At 43.4% G+C, this 20,337-nt stretch overlaps 1 protein-coding gene across 1 annotated transcript in view; it reads right to left on the bottom strand.

Moving 5' to 3' along the window:
* Positions 1-20,337, bottom strand: part of ATCAY (ATCAY kinesin light chain interacting caytaxin) — a 39,491-nt gene that overhangs the window by 7,302 nt on the left and 11,852 nt on the right. The window contains exons 2-7 of the mRNA XM_070731981.1: positions 13,621-13,679; positions 12,101-12,325; positions 6,573-6,758; positions 5,447-5,549; positions 1,717-1,848; positions 446-532 (exon numbers count right to left, since the gene is read on the bottom strand). Coding sequence (XP_070588082.1) covers positions 446-532; positions 1,717-1,848; positions 5,447-5,549; positions 6,573-6,758; positions 12,101-12,325; positions 13,621-13,679 — 792 coding nt within the window. The remainder of the gene's footprint in view (positions 1-445; positions 533-1,716; positions 1,849-5,446; positions 5,550-6,572; positions 6,759-12,100; positions 12,326-13,620; positions 13,680-20,337) is intronic.

The following is a 20,337-nucleotide window of genomic DNA, read 5'->3' as shown; positions in this document are numbered from 1 at the left end:
TTTCTGCCGTCAGTCTTCTATGTTTCTATGTTTCTATCTATGCCACCTCCTCCATGAAAATGATGCAGTTGTAAATTTGGGTTTAAGCTGTATATAAAAGAATTATATTTACATTCATTGCTTTAAATCAAATGTGTGAATATTAGCTTTTATTTATTTATTTTTTTAATACTTAGATTTGTATGCCGCCCCTCTCCGAAGAGAGGGGCGGCATTTGCTGGCTGGGGAATTCTGGGAGTAGAAGTCCAAATATCTTTAAGTTGCCAAGGTTGGGAAACACTGTCCTAGAGATATAACCCAATTCTCTAGCTACTATTCTCAGTTACAATACATATCTGTTATATCTTTGTATACCACCAATACATACTTGACAAAACAAATAAATAAAATAAATAATAAAAGTGGTGAGGAAGCCAGGTTTCACTCCAGCTTTTGTTTCCTTTACCTGATGAAAGGCCTGGATATCGCCAGCACCGTCCGAATGAACCAGGAAGGGTGAACGATTATTAACGCTTTCAGGTTTTTCCGTAACCTGCCGAAAAATGGAGACGATGCAGTTTGGGAAAAATAAAATAAAATAAGTTAAAGAGGGTACTCCTCAGTGAGATGATAATTTTGTACTCCTGTGAATCTTAAAAAAGTCAGGTTGGGGTAGCCGTTAAGGCACCAAGCTAGAAATGCTATTGAATCTATAGCCCATAGATCCCCCCGCCCTTTTTTCCCTTTTCTTTTTCTTTTTTTAAGCACTTGGGAGATTGTTGTTTTTTCTCCTTTTCATAGAGTATGTGTTTCTGTGCTTTGTTTTGTTGTTTTTCTAAAAGTTGTAAAAATAAATCAATAATGGTTGGCTAGGGGTTCTGAGGTCATTTTTGACTCCTGGCACAGCACAATTTTTCTTTTGATGTTGGATACAGACAGAGGTCTATATATAATTGGGTCTTTGGGCCATACATTTGACAGATGCCAGATAGATAGATAGATAGATAGATAGATAGATAGATAGATAGATAGATAGATAGAGAGAGAGAGAGAGAGAGAGAGAGAGAGAGAGAGAGGAGAGAGGGAGAGATTGGAGAGATCTTTGAGAGAAGATAGATGACATAAATAGGCAGATATGGATGGATGGATGGATGGATGGAGATAGACAGACAGATAGATGGAGATAGACAGACAGACAGATAGAGCAATGGGAGAGAGAGGAGAGATTGATGAGAGAGAAGATAGGCAACATAAATAGACAGATATGGATGGATGGATGGATGGATGGAGATAGATAGATAGATGGATGGATAGATAGATGACGTAAATAGGCAGATACTGATAGATGGATGGATGGATGATGGAGAGATGAGAGAGAAATGCGGCTCTCGCGGCCGCATTCTGCACGATAGATAAATAGATATTGATTAATAGATGTTAGATAGATGAGAAAGGGGGAGAGAGGTGGGGAAAGAGATGGGAGATATAGATGTTTCAAATTTATGCCCAAAAGATCCCAACTATAAATGCTTCGCTCACAGGATTCCAGGCCACACGTATTTAAAAAGAAGGTACATCAAATGCTGGAATGTGAAAAAATACAGGGGTGGGGGGCTTCCCCTGTCCTCCGGAGATTGAGTCAGCATTGCCGCAAAAGAACAGGCCCAGGGTAGTTCCTTTCTCATCTGAACTGATGATGACACAGGGTCCATTTTGGGTGGGATCAACCCTCCTTACCGTCTGTCGATCATCTGGTAGCACTTTTTCAACCAGCCGATGCCCGGCATCCTCCTCCGCGGAGTGGCACCGTTCAAATATACGATCATGTAGTCTTCAGCAACCAGAAGCTCCAAACTGCTGATCACATATCTTTTACAGAAGGAGAGAAGAAGAGAAGAAAGAGAAGTGAAGAAAAAGGAGGCCTAGAAAACTGCAAGGTCGGAGTATTTTTTTAGATCTGGATTTCCCCACCTTAGAAACTTTTAAGACATAAGAACCTAAGAACCTAAGAAAAGCCCTGCTGAATCAGGCCAAAGTCCATCGAGTGCAGCATTCTGTGCCACAGGGGCCCACAGTGATCTTGAGCAGAAAGAGAAGGCAAAACCCTCCCTTTCCCTCGACCCCCAACAAATGGGACCCAAGGGAATCCCGCCTGCCTCAACCAACATAGAGGCGGCACATGGACATCCGTTTCAATAACCACCGATACACTTGGCATCCATGAATCTGTCCAATCCTGCCTTGAAGCTCTCCAGGCTGACAGCTGTCACAACCTCTTCTGGAAGTGAATTCCATAAACCGACGACCTTCTGGGTGAAGAAATATTTCCCTTGATTTGTCCTCACTTTCTTACCTCTGAGCTTTAGGGAGGGCCCCCTCATCCCAGTATTGTGTGATAAGAGAAAATATTTTTTCTCTATCCACCTTTTCTATCCCATGCATGATTTTATACACTTCAATCAAGTCACCCCTTAAACACCGTCTTTCAAGGCTGAAGAGACCAAGGCGTTGCAACCTGGTTTCATAAGGGAGGGGCTCCATTCCCTTGACCTGTCTTCCTTGAAGACAGGTGGACTTCAACTCCCAGAATCTGTCAGGGTATGAATATTCATAGATTGTATAGACATGACAACAGCCAATGGGGGCTGTTTGGTGACCCAGATGGCTAAGAGCCTTGGCGTGGCTTAGGTTCACTGATCTATCTATCTATCTATCTATCTATCTATCTATCTATCTATCTATCTATCTATCTATCTATCTATCTATCTCATCTATCTATCTATCTATCTATCTATCTATCTATCTATCTATCTATCTATCTATCTATCTATCTATCTATCTATCTATCTGAGTGCCTCTATATGTATTAACTTGTCTCTGTATTATATCTTGCAACAGTAACAGGGAACCTGTAGGTCATCTAGTCCAACCCCCCCACTCAAGCAGGAGTCCCTACACCATTTCCGACAAATGGCAGTCCAATTTCTTCTTGAAAGACTCAATTGACTCTTGCAACTTCTGTAGACAGCGTCTGTTCCACAGGTTGATTACCCTCCTGGTCAAAAAATCCCTCCTTATTTCCAGGTTGAATCTCTCCTTGGTCAGTTTCCATCCATTATTCCTTGTCTGACCTTCAGATGCCTTGGAAAATAGCTTGATCCCCTCCTCTCTGTGGCACCCCTCAAACATTGGAAGATTGCTATCATGTCTCCCCTGGTCCTTCTCTTCCCTAGACTACTCAGGACCAGTTGCTGCAACCATAGACCTAAGGAAACATTTAAAAATGCATATAGCCATGTTCAGATTAAGTAGTGGTACCTCTACTTAAGAAATCCATTCCATGACCAGGTTCTTAAGTAGAAAAGTTTGTAAGAAGAAGCATTTCCCCCCCCCCCCTAGTAAATGTAAAAGCAAATAATGTGTGCGATTGGGGAAAACACAGGGAGGGTGGAGGCCCTGTTTCCTCCCAGGAGATTCCTGAAGGGGCCCATGGAGGCTTCTCCCTGCCTTTCCCAGCCCTGTTTCCTCCCAGGAGATTCCTAGAGAGGCCCCACAGAAGCTTCTCCCCGCCTTTTCTGGCCCTGTTTCCTCCCAGGAGATTCCTAGAGAGGCCCCACAGAAGCTTCTCTCCGTCTTTTCTGGCCCTGTTTCCTCCCAGGAGATTCCTAGAGAGGCCCCACAGAAGCTTCTCCCTGCCTTTTCTGGCCCTGTTTCTTCCCAGGAGATTCCTAGAGAGGCCCTACAGAGGCTTCTCCCTGCCTTTTCCAGTTACAGTTTCAGAGGCTCGGGTTTGTAAATGGAAAATGGTTCTTGAGAAGAGGCAAAAAAATCTTGAACACCTGGTTTTTTTATCTAGAAAAGTTTGTAAGTAGAGGCGTTCTTAGGTAGAGGTACCACTATATTAACCGAATTGGAAGGGACCTTACAAGTCATCTAGTCCAACCCCCTGCTCGGTCTAATATCTTCCTGAAAGTTTAAGTTTTATTAGATTTGTATGCCGCCCCTCTCCGAAGGCTCAAGTGATGAAGTTCCCACAACTTCCAAAGGCAGCTTCCGTTCTATTGGTTGGTTGTTCTCACTTTCAGAAAAGTTCTCATTTCTAGGTTGAATCTCTCCTTGGTCAGTTTTCATCCATTGTTCCTTCTCTGGCTTTCTAGTGCCTTGGAAAATAGCTTGACCCCCTCCTCTCTGTGGTAGCCCCTCAAATATTGGAAGACTGCTGTCCTGTCTCTCCTGGTCCTTCTCTTCCCTAGACTTCATATGTTTTAGCCCCTAGTCCCCTAATCATCTTTGTTGCTCTTCTCTGCACTCTTTCTAGAGTCTCTACTCTACTCTACTCTACTCTAGAAGCTCTACCTTGCTTCTCTGAATATTACTGTAATAACACAATCTGAAGTTAGTTGGGGGAAAGATCAAAAGCAACATGAGAAAATATTATTTTACTGAAAGAGTAGTAGATCCTTGGAACAAACTTCCAGCAGATGTGGTAGATAAATCCACAGTAACTGAATTTAAACATGCCTGGGATAAACATATATCCATCCTAAGATAAAATACAGAAAATAGTATAAGGGCAGACTAGATGGACCATGAGGTCTTTTTCTGCCGTCAGACTTCTATGTTTCTAACTGATTATGTATTTCTGGATTCTGCTGTATGGTGTTGTATATAAAGAAGTTTCTTATATATAATTGAATCCTGCTGAAGTTCATTTATTTGTGTGCTGGTCAGATGTGCTGCAAACTCTGACATAATGACTAGCTGTGGAATTCTGGGAGATGAAGTCCACCCGGCTTCAAACATGCTGGCTGGAGAATTCTGGGAGCCGAAGTCCACCTGTCTCCAAGTATACTGCAAGTCAACAGTTCAAATCTCATCACCGGCTCAAGGTTGACTCAGCCTTCCATCCTTCCGAGATGGGTCAAATGAGGACCCAGATTGGGGGGGGGGGGGCAAGAGGCTGGCTTTGTTAAAAAGTGCTATTGCTAACATTTTGTAAACTGCCCTGAGTCTAAAGAGAAGGGCAGCATTAAAAATAAATGAATGAATGAATGAATGAATGAATGAATGAATGAATGAATAAACAAACAAACAAACAAACAAATAAATACTGGCTGGGGAATTTGGGAACTGTGAAGTCCACCTGCCTTCAAACATGCTGGCTAGAGAATTCTGGGAGTTGAAGTCCACCTGCCTTCAAACATGCTGGCTGGAGAATTCTGGGGATTGAAGTCTGGGAGGACAAAGCAGTCCTCTTTTAAACATCCCCAAAGAGCCAGGAATCTGGCAACAACAACAACAAAAACAACAACAACAACAATAAGGACTTGGGGCAGCTCACAACAGCAAACCCATCCTTTTCCAGGTCACAACCCTGTGTGAGATTTCCCATGTTAGAGATGACTTAGGCAGCGCCCCCAAGATGTCCTCCCCTCCTTCGCAAAAGACAGGAAGAGCCCCCACTTACAGGAAGAGGTTCTCCATGATGTAATGGTAGTCAGGCAGGTTGCTGTCTGGCAAGCAACAAGCCGCGAAGACAATGATGGCGTTGAGGCCTTCTCCGTAATAACCTAAGAGAGAAAGAGACAGAAGCATGGAGGGAACTGATCCACTGAGTGAGCCAAGAAATCCCTTTTCCTGAAATATGAGGACCTTCCCCGCCTGATGGACATGCTCCCTTCTCCTCCAAAGACATACTGTATTTTTGGAGTATAAGATGCACCCTTTTCCTCCCAAAAGGAGGCTGATAATTTGGGTGCGTCTTATACTCTGAATGGAGCTCTTTTTTTCAGCCCTAACTAGCTGTTAACGATCTTCCCAGCTCTTACCTTGCAGGCTCTTTCATTGTTACTCTCTGCGAAGAATGTTTTCCAAACCCTAAGTCTTTGCAGGGTTTTTTTCATTGCTCTAATTTGCTCTGAATAAGTTTCTTTCCAGCCCTAATGATATCCCCAGCTTTTACCGGCTTGCAAGCTCTTTCATTGTTACTCTCTGTGAAGAATGTTTTCCAAGCCCTAAATCTTTGTGGGGGGTTTTCTTTGCTCTAATTTGCTCTGAATAAGTTTCTTTCCAGCCCTAATGATATCCCCAGCTTTTACCGGCTTGCAAGCTCTTTCATTGTTACTCTCTGCAAAGAATGTTTTCCAAACCATGTCTTTGTAGAGGGGTTTTTTTCATTGCTTTACTTGCTTCAAATGTTTCTTTCCAGCCCTAACCAGGTGCTAGCCATGTTCCCAAGCTCTTTCATTGTTACTCTCTGCAAATAATGTTTTCCAAGTCCTAAGTCTTTGCAGGGTTTTTTCCATTGCTCTTCTTGCTCTGAATGTTTCTTTCCAGGTGCTAATGATGTTCCCAGCTCTTACTGGTTTGCAAGCTCTTTCATTGTTACTCTCTCTGAATAAGGTTTTTTTTAAGCCCTAACCAGGGGATAAATTAATATGCTGAAACTGACCAGACTAAGGATGCAAGTCAGATTAATACCTGGTAAGCAGATTCTTTTCCCTAGTTTCCTCCCCAAAAACTAAGGTGCTTTTTATACTCCGAAAAATACGGTAGTTGGAGAGAGACCTTGTGATGCCTCCATGGCTTCTCACCTCCATGAGTTACCACCTTCATGTATGGCTTGATCATCTGCAGGTCAATGCGGTGCTCCTGTTCCCCAATTATGACCGTCCTCCACATACGACCATTAGGGGCACCACCGTCTTCCCCACCTCCATCTCCAAATAGGTCTGCACTGTCTCCAGGCATGTTTTTGGCTGTGGCCACGGGAGTATCATCTGAGAAGGAGAAGCAGGAAGATGTGATGAGCCACAAGCCTAACCTGACACAAAATCACAAATTCTTAGGAGTCAATTTGGCTTGACACACTCTCTATAGAAGACCTGATGTTTATGGGGACTTGGGAGGCGGGATTTTCAGGAGGCGACAGATGCAGCCACAAACCATTCTTTCGAGGGGTCCAAGTAATGTTCCCTCTAATTTTTTTTCGGTGTGGGCGGAAAAGTATAGTGTCTGAGTGGCAGTCCCCTTGGAACTGGGCGGCATAGACATAAATAAATAAGTAAATAAGTAAATAAATAAGAAAAAAAATTCCTTCTTTTTTATTAAAAGAAATTAATAATTTAAAAAAACCAAAATCCATTGCTATTAAAACTAAAACAACCAGCAAAACCAAAAACATAACTACAGTATTAATAAAATAGACATAAGAACATAAGAACCTAAGAAGGCTGTGGGTTTTTTTCTCTGTTATTATTTAAGTGCTTTTACCATATGCTTTAAATCAAGAGTCACTTCTCTCTCTGTTTCTCTCTCTTTCCTGTCATTCTCTGCCTCAATCATTTTCTCATTTCTCTTCTTTTCTTCCCTTATTTCTATCATTTCTCTCTCTCTTCCTTCCACTCTTCTCTCTCTCTTGCTTTCTGTCTCTCTCTCTCTTGCTTCCTTCCTCTCATCTCTCTCTCTCTCTCTCTCTCTTTCTTTCTCTCTTTCTCTCTCTCCTCCTCTTGCTCTCTCTCTTTTTCTCACTTTCTCTCTCTTGTTTTCTCTCTCTCTCTCTTGCTTTCTCTCTCTCTCTCTCTTTCTGTCTTGTTTTCTTTCTCTCACTCTTTCTCTCTCTTGTTCTCTCTTGCTATCACTTTCTCCCCCCCTCTTTCTCTCTCTCTCTCTCTTTCTCACTTTCTCTCTATCTTGCTGTCTGTTGCTCTCACTCTCTCTCGTTCTTTCTCCGTTCTTCTCACAGTGGAGGCCGGCGAAGGTTTTCCTTATTTTGAATGTTCCGAGTGGGCTAGCAGGGGGATGGGGAGCGTGTGCATCCACGCGCCCGACATTGAAAATCACCTTCGCCAGCCTCTGCTGTGAAAACGCCTGGCCCGCCTCTCCTGCAGCCCCCTCGCTGAGAGCCCGGGACGAAAGCGCTCTCGGCGAAGGGACTGAGAGAGGGGAAGGGCAGGTGTTCCCTCTGCGGGAGAAGCCGTGCCCCAAGGCGGGAAGCGGAGGAGAAAGAGAGGTGGATTGGGCGGGTGGGGGGCAGCGGCGAGAAGCCAGGGGCGCGAGGGGGCCAGAGGCATGGGGGGGCAGAGGCACAGGGGGCGGGGGGCCGCGGCTCCTTGTGGGCCCTTGGAAAAGAGTATGAGGGGGTGTTTTGGGGTGTGCACGCGCAGTCATGCGCAGGTTAGAGGGAACAGTGGGTTTAAGGCCATCCTATGCCCGCCCACTAGGGCGGAAGTGGAAGGAAGACTGGCCACATTTGCACAATCTGAGTGGGCAACCTGACAGGTTTGTGGGTGGGGGACAATGGATGTGAACTTTCAACAGGGTGGGAAACTCAGATCCAGGCTTCCCAGTGTGGGTGCCAGGATGGCTCCGGCAATAAATGGGAACTTTGAGGAGGACTTTGATTTAGCTGGGATGCTACCTGAAACCTTGACACTGTGTTGTTTCTCTGTGCCATATAATATATGTGGGTATACGCATAATTTTATATTTATTGATTGATTCTGTCATGTTTATGTCATGTATATTGGAGGAGGAGACCCTTTGAGAATTGTATGCAATGAAATTTAATTTTAATGTATGCCGATTGTTGTGGTTAGCTCTGGCCCAGCTCCTGCCCCAAGGACTATGGATGTGGGGGAGACATCCACATGCTGCAGGCCTGTTTTGCCCCCGGTGGAATCTGCTGATGAAGGCTCCTCTGACCAAGAAGACACGAGTGACAGGGAGGAGGGGAGTGTGGCAGACAGCTCAGAAGGAGATCAATTATCTAGCTCCTGCTTGGATTCAGAACAAGAGTTAATGATACAGCCACGCATGCGGAGAGCGATGCATAGGCAAAAACAACTGAGAGATTATTATCAAAGAAAATGAGGCCACCTGTGGTTGGGTCGGGCTGTGGTAATTAGTGAGGCTGCTATAAAGAGCAGCCTGTTGGTTTGGCCATTGGGGAGGATTATCTGATCGTTGTGTTTCGTGCCTGCTTTGCTGACTTTGACTTTTTGTGTGCTGATTTTTCCCCGCTTTGAAACTAAACCAGAGCAAAGTGTGTTTCACTTTGTGAAAGAAGAAGGACTGTGAATTGCCTCACAGCTGCAAGCTAAGTATCACAGAACTGATAAGGGACTTGTACCAATTACCAGTTTGTTTGGGGGACAAGTGCTCTTTGCTATACCAAAAGAGGGCTTGGTTTAAGTGAATTTTCATTAGAAAGAACATTGTTTTGAATTTTCAAACGTGTGTGTCTGAAATTTGTACCTGTGAATTTTTGGGAGGAGTCTACCAGAGAGTCCGACAGAACACTGACTAGTGTACATTCAAAGTGACAATAAAGTTCTTCTAAGTTTGCTGTTATGACAATTGTATTTTACAATGATGACCGCAAGAAGTTGTGAATGCTCCAACAATGGAAGTTTTTAAGAAGATGTTGGACAATGATTTGTCTGGAATAGTGTAGGGTTTCCTGCCTAAGCAGAGGGTTGGACTAGAAGACCTCCAAAGTCCCTTTCAACCCTGTGGTTGTTGTCATCATCATCATCAACATCATGACATATCCTTTGTGGTTTGCATGTACACCGAGAGCTCCTGCAAATGACACATTATCTGGCCGATAATGAATATTCTAATCTATTCCGCAAAATATCACATAGAAACATAGAAGATTGACGGCAGAAAAAGACCTCATGGTCCATCTAGTCTGCCCTTATACTATTTCATGTATTTTATCTTAGTATGGATCTATGTTTATCCCAGGCATGTTTAAATTCAGTTCCTGTGGATTGACCAACCACGTCTGCTGGAAGTTTGTTCCAAGCATCTACTACTCATTCAGTAAAATAATATTTTCTCACATTACTTCTAATCTTTCCCCCAGTTAACCTCAGATTGTGCCCCATTGTTCTTGTGTTCACTTTCCTATTGAAAACACTTCCCTCCTGAAACTTATTTAACCATTTAACACATTTAAATGTTTCGATCATATCTCCCCTTTCCCTTCTGTCCTCCAGACTATACAGATTGAGTTCATGAAGTCTTTCCTGATACGTTTGATGCTTAAGACCTTCCACCATTTTTGTAGCCCATCTTTGGACCCGTTCAATTTGATCAATATCTTTTTGTAGGTGAGGTCTCCAGAACTGAACACAGTATTCCAAATGTGGTCTCACCAGCGCTCTATACAGCGGGATCACAATCTCCCTCTTCCTGCTTGTTATACCTCTAGCTATGCAGCCAAGTGTTCCCTACCGCTTGACCGCACTGTTCACCCATTTTGAGACTGTCAGAAATCACTACCCCTAAATCCTTCTCTTCTGAAGTTTTTGCTAACACAGAACTGCCAATGCAATACTCAGACAGGATTTCTTTTTCCCAACTGCATTATTTTACATTTGGAAACATTAAACTGCAGTTTCCAATGCTTTGACCACTTATCTAGTACAGCTAAATCATTTACCATATTACAGACCCCTCCAGGAATATCAAAGCTTCCCTACCAAACCTTCCCCTATGTCACTCACAAACATATTAAAAAGAATAGAACCCAGAACAGACCCTTGTGGTACACCGCTTGTAACCAGGCTCTGCTTAGAATACTCGCCATTAACAACGAATCTGCGGAGAGGGGCGGCATACAAATCCAATAAATAAATAAATAAATAGGTAGGTAGGTAGGTATGTAGGTAGGTAGATAGATAGATAGATAGATAGATAGATAGATAGATAGATAGATAGATAGATAGATAAAATAAATAGATAGTTGATAGATAGATAGATAGATAGATAGATAGATAGATAGATAGATAGATAGATAGATAGATAGATAGATAAACCCTCTGATATCTACACTTCAGCCAACTGCAAATCCACTGAACTAACCGTCGTCGCTGTTCCGACTTAATTATAGTTCATAAAATCATATAACAAAATGTCCTACGTGTTAACGACTACTTCACCTTCAACCGCAACAACACACGAGCACAAAATCGATTTAAATTAAATGTCAACCGCTCCAAACTTGACTGCAAAATATAAAACTTCAGCAACAGAGTAATCAACACCTGGAATGCACTACCTGATTCTGTGGTTTCTACTTCTAACACCAAAACCTTTAACCTTAGACTATCTACAATTCACCTCTCCCCCTTTCTAAGAGGTCTGTAAGGGGCGTGCATAAGCGCACCACTGTGCCTACTGTCCCTGTCCTATTGTCTTCTTTTGTTACTTTTTTATCATTACTTATCTAATGTTTAATTTGTACAAATTACCACCCTATAATTGTTTGACAAAATAAAGAAATTACAAATAAATTACAAAATTATCCAGGGATTAAGTCCAATGTTCACTAATTTATCTATCAGCTCTTTATGTGGAACCGTATCAAAGGCTTTGCTGAAGTCCAGGTAGGCAATATCCACGGCACCACCTTCACCCAACACCTTTGTGACATAGTCAAAGAAATCAATGAGATTAGTTTGACATGATTTGCCCTCAGTTCAATCACCAGTTTTAACCTCAGCTGCTCCTGATAGTAAATGTTACACCAACACTCCGCAGTCTGCATTGGTTGCCGATCAATTTCCGGTCACAATTCAAAGTGTTGGTTATGACCTATAAAGCCCTTCATAGCATCGGACCAGAATATCTCTGGGACCGCCTTCTGCCGCACGAATCCCAGCGACCAGTTAGGTCCCACAGAGTTGGCCTTCTCCGGGTCCCGTCGACTAAACAATGTCGTTTGGCGGGACCCAGGAGAAGAGCCTTCTCTGTGGCGGCCCCGACCCTCTGGAACCAGCTGCCTCCAGATATCAGAGTTGCCCCCACCCTCCTTGCCTTTCGCAAGCTCCTTAAAACCCACCTCTGTCATCAGGCATGGGGGAATTGAAATTTCCCTTCCCCCTACATGGTATGTTTGAATGTATGAGTGGTTTTTAAATTGGGGTTTTTTAGATTGTTTTTATTATTAGATTTGTTTACATTGTCTTTTTTATATTGTTGTTAGCCGCCCCGAGTCTTCGGAGAGGGGCGGCACACAAATCTAATAAATGAATGAATGAATGAATGAATGAATGAATAAATAAATAAATAAATAAATAAATAAAGCGGGGAATAAATCACCCGTTCTTACCCTCCCATTCCAGTTCGTTGCCATTTCCCAGGAATTCTAGAGAATCCGTCTCGTCCGGCGTTTCAATGTCATCGACGTTTATATCCAGGTCATCGGGCGTATCCAGGAAATCGTCAGAGAGGAGGGAGCCTTCGCTCTGATCCAAAGAAATGTTGATTTCCGGAGCAACCAGAGTCTTCCTCTTGTGGTGAGCTCCATTACTAAAATGTAAGGAGCTTGGGGGAGCTGTAGGGTTTTACAGACAAAAAGGGTATTTTTTTTTTTAAATGTAAAGCAGTCCAAAAGATATGTAAGTTCAGAAATGAACTTCCGGTAGGCCTGTTGGACCATTTTTCACCTTCCCCAGGCGTCAGGAGGCGTCAGAATGCGGCCACGAGAGCCATCGTGGGGCTCCCTAGAATCGCCCACGTTTCTGCAACACTCCGTGGCCTGCACTGGCTGCCGATCGGTTTCCGGTCACAATTCAAAGTGTTGGTAATGACCTTTAAAGCCCTACATGGCATTGGGCCAGAATACATCCGGAACCGCCTTCTACCGCACAAATCCCAGCAGCCGATAAGGTCCCACAGAGTTGGCCTTCTCCGGGTCCTGTCGACCAAACAATGTTGTTTGGCGGGCCCCAGGGGAAGAGCCTTCTCTGTGGCGGCCCCGGCCCTCTGGAATCAACTCCCCCCAGAGATTAGAACGGCCCCCACCCTCCTTGTCTTTCACAAATTACTCAAGACCCACCTTTATCGCCAGGCATGGGGGAGTTAAAATATTCCTTTCCCCTAGGCCATTACAAGTGATGCATGGTATGTTTGTGTGTATGTTTGGTTTTATAATAAGGGTTTTTAGTTGTTTTACTAATTGGATTGTTACATGCTGTTTTTATCATTGTTGTTAGCCGCCCCGAGTCTGCGGAGAGGGGCGGCATACAAATCCAATAAATAATAATAATAAAAGTAATAAAAAATGCCCTCCCCCACTCTCCAGAAGGCCAAAAATCAGCTGTGTGCACTGGAGTTGACACAGGGCAGAGGTGGCGAATCTTTTTTTTCTCATGTGACAAAAACATGTGCGTGCACAGTATCACACATACGTGAGTGCCACATCCATAATTCAATGCCGGGGGAAGGTGAAAACGACCTCCCTCGCCCTCTGGATGCCCTCTGGAGGCCAAAAATGGCACGTTTCCCAACTTCCGGTGGGCCAGTAGGTTTCCCTGGAGCCTGGGGAGGACAAAAACGCCTCCTTCCACCCCCTAAAGGCCCTGCGGAAGCCAAAAACGCCCTCCCAGAGCCTCCATGTGAGCTAAAAATCAGCTGGCTAACATGCACACATGCATTGGAGTTAAGCTAAGGCAACCGCTCGCATGCCAGCAAATATGGCTCCATGTGCCACCTGAGGCCTGTATAATGCCAGTTTTGCCATCATGGACCTAGATATTCTCCATCTCTGCGGGAGGAACGGCCTCAAGGCCTTCAGGTTTCCACGAAGGGAAGATGGTGCCATTCCATTGAAAGTCTACTTTTACTCACCCAACACGTTCCCCGAAGGGCTTCCCAAGGACTCCATGCCTGCTTCTTCTGGGAGGGGCCTGGAGAAGAGACAATGAGGGGGGAGAGACCAAGGAACCAAAGTTCAGACTTGTTCTGCCGGGCTCTCTGATAGGAGCCTCCCGAAAATTCAAGGATACAAATTTCAGACACACACACATTTGAAAATTCAAAACAATGCTCTTTATCCCAAAAGTCAAAATAAACTAAGCACTCTTTTTGTATTGCAAAGAGCACTCGTCCCAAAACAACCGGGTAGTCTGTACAATGTCCCTTAAGCAGTCATTACGTACTTAGCCAGCAGCTGTGAAGAAACTTCACACCCCTTCTTCTTCCAACAAGTGAGACACACACACACACATTGTTCTGCTTTGTTTTCAAAGGCATGAAAAATCAACAAGCAAAGTCCAGAAACCAGCAACACAGGATTCCTGAAGAACTGTGATCAGATACTCTTTCACAACGGCCAAACCCACACGGCAGCCCTAATTACTGGAGCCCCACCCAACCACAGGTGGCCTCATTTTCTCTTGTAATAATCCTTTAGTTGTTGTCTCCTATGCATCACTCTACGCATGCGTGGATGTGTCATTAATTCTTGTTCAGAATCCAAAGATGATACAGATGATTGATCTTCTTCTGGGCTGTCTGCCAAACTCCCCTCTTCCCTGTCACTCATGCTGCCTTGGTCAGAGGAGGCTTCATTGGCAGATTCCATTGGAAGCAAAACAGGCCTGCGGCATGTGGATGTCTCCCCCACATCCACCTGCACATTCCTTGGGGCAGGAGCTGGGCCAGAGCTAACCACAACAAGACTGCTGCGAGGTTTTTCCTTCCATAAACCGGAACCATATGCATAGGTTGGAGACAACGGTTTTAAATAAACACATGAATAAATATTGAAGATGCTGTAGAAGACTCCTGTGAGTCCCTTGGACTGCAAGGTGGTCCAACCGGTCAGTCCTAGAGGGGATCAACGCTGCTCTTGAGGAGGCCAGATCCTGAAGATGAAAATCAAATACTTTGGCCGCCTAATGAGAAAGAAGGACTCACTGGAGAAGAGCCTAATGCTGGGAACGATTGAGGGCAAAAGAAGAAGGAAATGGCAGAGAACCAGATGGCTGGGTGGAGTCACTGGAGCAGTCGGCGTGAGCTTGAATGGACTCTAGAGAAAGAAAGGCCTTGAGGAACGTTGTCCAAGGGGTCACAATGTAATAATAATAATAATAATAATAATAATAATAACAACAACAACAACAACAACAACAACAACCACTAGCTGTTCACGTGTTTGAATTGGTTTGAATGATTAGTTTGTATGCCATTAAATTATCTTAGTTTTAATGATTATTTTAGAAATTAGTTTTTTTCCTTGACTTCTTTTTATTATTGTTGTTAATTGTAATTTTATACTGCTGTAAGCCGCCCCGGGTCCTTCGGGATTGGGTGGCATAGAAGTATGTATGTATGAATGAATGAATGAATGAATGAATGAATGAATGAATGAATGAATGAATGAATGAATGAATAAATAAATAAATAAATAAATACAACAACAACAACAACAACAACAACAACAACAACAGAGTTGGAAGGGACCTTGGAGGTCTTCTGGTCGAACCCCCTGCTTAGGAGGAAATGTGTTGAACACGATTTTGCAACCAACAACAACAAAATCTTCCACCTCCTAATGTTAATACATTTATGTTTATAACAAATTCTATTATATATCTATAATCTGCCTACCTACCTACCTATCTATCTATTTGTGCTATTTCCCCCATTTTAGCTTTCCACTCATTTCTATTGATTTTCAATATTGTTACTATATTGCAAAATATTATCTCTATCCATCATTATTATTAATTATTGACCCTACTGAGATTCGATCTGCTAAACTGCTGGCAGCAGAAGTAGCTTGCAGTACTGCATTCTAACCACTGCACCACCAAGGCAGTCCCTCAAATACTGGAATCCTGCTATTATGTCCCTCCTTTAGTCCTTTTTTCTTTTCCTTAGACTGGCCATATTCCAATGCTTGCAACCGTTCTCTTTCAAATTCTCTTGAACTAATTTTCTTTAGTATGAAACATAGAAACATAGAAGACTGATGGCAGAAAAATACCTCATGGTCCATCTAGTCTGCCCTTATACTATTTCTTGTATTGTATCTTAGGATGGATCTATGTTTTCCCAGGTAAGTTTAAATTCAGTTGCTGTGGATTTACCAACCACGTCTGCTGGATGTTTGTTACAATGATCTACTACTCTTTCCGTCAAATAATATTTTCTCAAGTTGCTTCTGATCTTTCCCCCAACTAACCTCAGATTGTGTCCCCTTGTTCTTGGGTTCACTTTCCTATTGAAATCACTTCCCTCCTAAACCTTATTTAACCCTTTAACATATTTAAATATTTTGATCATGTCCCCCCTTTTCCTTCCATCCTCCAGACTATACGGATTGAACTCATTAAGTCTTTCCTGTTAAGTTTTATCCTTAAGACCTTTCACCATTCTTGTAGCCCGTCTTTGGACCCGTTCAATTTTTTCAATTTCTTTTAGTAGGTGAGGCCTCCAGAACTGAACACAGTATTCCAAATGGGTTCTCACCAGCACTCTATACAGTGGGATCACAATCTCTCTCTTTCTGCTTGTTACACCTCTAGCTATGCAGCCAAGCATCCTACTTGCTTTCCCTACCGCCCGACCACACTGTTCACCCATTTTGAGACTGTCAGAAATCACGACCCCTAAATCCTTCTCTTCTGAAGTTTTTGCTAGCACAGAACTGCCAATACAATACTCAGATTGAGGATTCCTTTTCCCCAAGTGCATTATTTTACATTTGGAAACATTAAACTGCAGTTTCCATTGCAGTATGAAATTTAAAAGTTTAGAGGGATGTGGATTGTGGATCCCCTCGTCGACAAAAACAGCATTTCAAGACTGTTATAATACAAGCATTTAAGACTGTTAAAATAGTATAAGGGCAGACTAGATGGACCATGAGGTCTTTTTCTGCCGTCAGACTTCTATGTTTCTATGTTTCTATGTTACACTCCCTGGCTGGGCGCAACAACCTGATATTTTCACCTTACTAAAAACAAGGCTTGCCTTGGAAATGTAGCAGAATCGCTAAAGGCTCCGTTAGCTTTTCGGGGAGGAAATCTCCTTATCGAAAGCTCTTTTGTCCTCAAATGCCCCTGATAGAGAGAAGGCCGGGCATTTTTCTAATTAAACAGGCCAGGCAGCACTGATTTTCTACAAAGCTCGAGGCGCCCAGCCTCCTGCCCGGGTTTGGCTACTCCTGAACCTCTGAGCCAACCGAAGGAAAATAATCGGTGGATTTACTTAGATTATAGGAGAAAAGCCTCCTCTGGATTATGAAATCAGTTTACTTCATTCTGCTATCTTTAGAACAGGGACAAAAGGCTGTTTCACACTCGCCCCAGTGTTGGCACGCCTGTACCCAAGGGGTGAAGGTGTGATATAATAAGTAGACATTGAATTCTTCCTTCCTTTAAAAAAAATAAAAAAAATCATGCCTTTTTATGTACACTGAGAACATATGCACCAAAGACAAATTCCTTGTGTATTCAATTGCACTTGGCCAATAAACAAATTTGAACAATGAACGCTATCTAATAAAATGAAATTCAATGCTGGAAAAAAAATAAGGTTCTACATTTAGGCAAGAAAAAAAGAAATGCACAGGTACAGTATATGTGGTACATTGCTCACCATTAGTAACTGTGAGAGGGATCTTGGAGTCCTAGTGGACAAACCATTTAAACAGGAGCCAACTGTGTGCAGCAGCTGCCAAAAAAGCCAATGCAATCCTAACTTGCATTAACAGAGTCTTGGTGGACAATCAACTAAACATGAGCAAACAATGTGCAGCAGCGGCCAAAAAAGCCAACACTATCCTAAGCTGCATCAACAGGGGGATACACTCCAAGACCAGGGAAATCTTAATACCACTCTACTACGCCCTGGTCAGACCACACCTGGAGCACTGTATTCAGTTCTGGTCACCACACTTCAAAAGAGACATTGAAACTCTGGAGAAGGTGCAAAAAAGAGCAACCAAGATGATCAGGGGACTTGAAACCAAGACTTACGAAGAGAGATTGCAGGAACTGGGCATGGATAGCCTAGAGAAAGGGAGGGGCAGAGCGGACATGATAGCAGTCTACAAGTATATGAGGGGTTGCCACAGAGAGGAGGGGGCCACTCTGTTCTCCAGAGCACCAGAGGGCCGGACGAGGAACAACGGCTGGAAGCTGATCAAGGAGAGATTCAACCTAGAAGTAAGGAAGAACTTCCTGATGGTCAGAGCGATCAACCAGTGGAACAACCTGCCTGCAGAGGTTGTGAACTCCCCAACTCTGGACACTTTCAAGAGGAGATTGGACTGCCAGTTGGCTGGGGTGCTGTAGGATCCCTGCTCAGGCAGGAGGTTGGACTTGATGACTTGCATGGTCCCTTTCAACTCTAACAATAAATAAATAAAATAAATAAAATAAATAGTCTCCAAAGCACCTGAGGGTAGAACAAGAAGCAATGGGTGGAAACTAAACAAGAAGAGAAGTAACTTAGAACTAAGTTGAAATTTCCTGACAGAACAATTAATCTGTGGAACAGCTTGCCTCCAGAAGCTCCAACACTGGAAATTTTTAACATGTTGGATAACATTTTTTCTGAAGTAGTGTAGGGTTTCCTGCTTAAGCAGGGGGTTGGATTAGAAGACCTCCAAGGTCCTTTCCAACTCTGTTGTTATTATTATTATTATTATTAGAACTGAATAGAAAGAGTTGTTGTTGTTGTTGTTGTTGTTATTTTAAAGCAAGGTTATTCAAAGCTGGACACTTTGTGTGGGACTTCAACTCCCAGAATTACCCAGCTGTGGAATTTTGGGAGTTGGCAGTCCGCTCATCTTAAATTCACTGAGAATAGAATCAAGATCATGGGAAGGTGTGGTTACCACGCTTAGAATAGGACATCCAGTTTTGGTCACCAGGATATTAAAGAAAAAGATGTTGAGACTTGGGGAAAAGTTCAGAGAAGAGCAACCAAGAGGATTATGAGACTGGAGGCTAAAAGATCCAAAGAACATTTGCAGGAATTGGGTATGCTTTGTTTGATGAAAAGAAGGATTTGGGGTGACATGATAGCAGTGATCCAATAACTATGGGGCTGCCTCAAAGAAGAGGGGTCAAATCCAATCTCCAAAGTACCAGAGTTCAGGAGAAGAAGCAACAGATGGAAACTAATCAAGAAGAGAAGCAACTTGGAGCCAAGAAGACACTTCCTAAGAGTGACAACAGTTAATACTCTAGAGCAGTGTTTCCCAACCTTGGCAACTTGGAGATATCTGGACTTCAACTCCCAGAATTCCCCAGCCAGCATTCGCTGGCTGGGGAATTCTGGGAGTTGAAGTCCCAATATCTTCAAGTCGCCAAGGTTGGGAAACACTGCTCTGGAGGACAAGTTCAGGATCCAGATGGATCTTGACAGGCTTGTACACTGGGCCCAAGCAAATAAATTGAAATTCAATGCAGAGAAAAGTAAAATCCTACACCTACGTAAGAGAAAGACAACACAAACTGGGTGAAACCACACTCAATAGCAGTCACTGCGAGAGGGATCTTGGAGTCTTGGTGGACAACCAGCTAAATATGAGCCACCAATGTGCAGCGACAGCCAAAAAGGCCAATACAATACTAAATTGCATTAACAGAGAGATACAATCTAGGACTTGTTCTGTCTGTCTCTCTGGTAGAAACCTCCCAAAAATTCACAGGTACAAATTTCAGACACACACACGTTTGAAAATTCAAAACAATGTTCTTTATAATGAAAATTCACTTAAAACCAAGCCCTCTTTTGGGAGAGCAAAGAGCACTCGTCTCCAAACAAACTGGTAATTTATACAAGTCCCTTATCAGTTCTGTGATACTTAGCTTGCAGCTGTGAGGCAATTCATAATCCTTCTTCTTTCACAAAGTGAAACACACTTTGCCCTGGTTTAGTTTCAAAGCGGGGGAAAATCAGCACACAAAAGGTCAAAGTCAGCAAAGCAGTCACGAAACACAACGATCAGATAATCCTCCACAATGGCCAAACCCACAGGCTGCTATTTATAGCAGCCTCACTAATTACCACCACCCCATCCAACCACAGGTGGCCTCATTTCCTTTGATAATAATCTCTCAGCTGTTGTTGCCTGTGCATCACTCTCCGCATGCGTGGCTGTATCATTAACTCTTGTTCTGAATCCAAGGAGGAGCTAGATAATTTATCTCCTTCTGAGCTGTCTGCCCCACTCTCCTCCTCCCTGTCACTCATGTCTTCTTGGTCAGAGGAGCCTTCATCAGCAGATTCCACCGGGGGCAAAACAGGCCTGCAGCATGTGGGTGTCTCCCCCACATCCACAGTCCTTGGGGCAGGAGCTGGGCCAGAGCTAACCACAACAGGACGAGGGAAGTACTAACACCACTGTATAAAGCCTTAGTTAGACCACACCTAGAGTACTGCATTCAGTTTTGGTCACACTACAAAAAGACATTGAAATCCTAGAGAAGGTGCAGAAGAGAGCAACCAAGATGATAAGGGGACTGGAATGTAAAAGATACAGATGTTTCAGGAACTGGGCACGGCTAGTCTAGCAAAGAGGAGGACCAGGGGAGACAGGATAGC

Source organism: Erythrolamprus reginae, chromosome 1, assembly GCF_031021105.1.
Source record: "Erythrolamprus reginae isolate rEryReg1 chromosome 1, rEryReg1.hap1, whole genome shotgun sequence".
Taxonomy (NCBI): Eukaryota; Metazoa; Chordata; class Lepidosauria; order Squamata; family Dipsadidae; genus Erythrolamprus; species Erythrolamprus reginae.
Note: the sequence above shows the minus strand (reverse complement) of the source record. Positions and strands in the feature narration are given on the sequence as shown.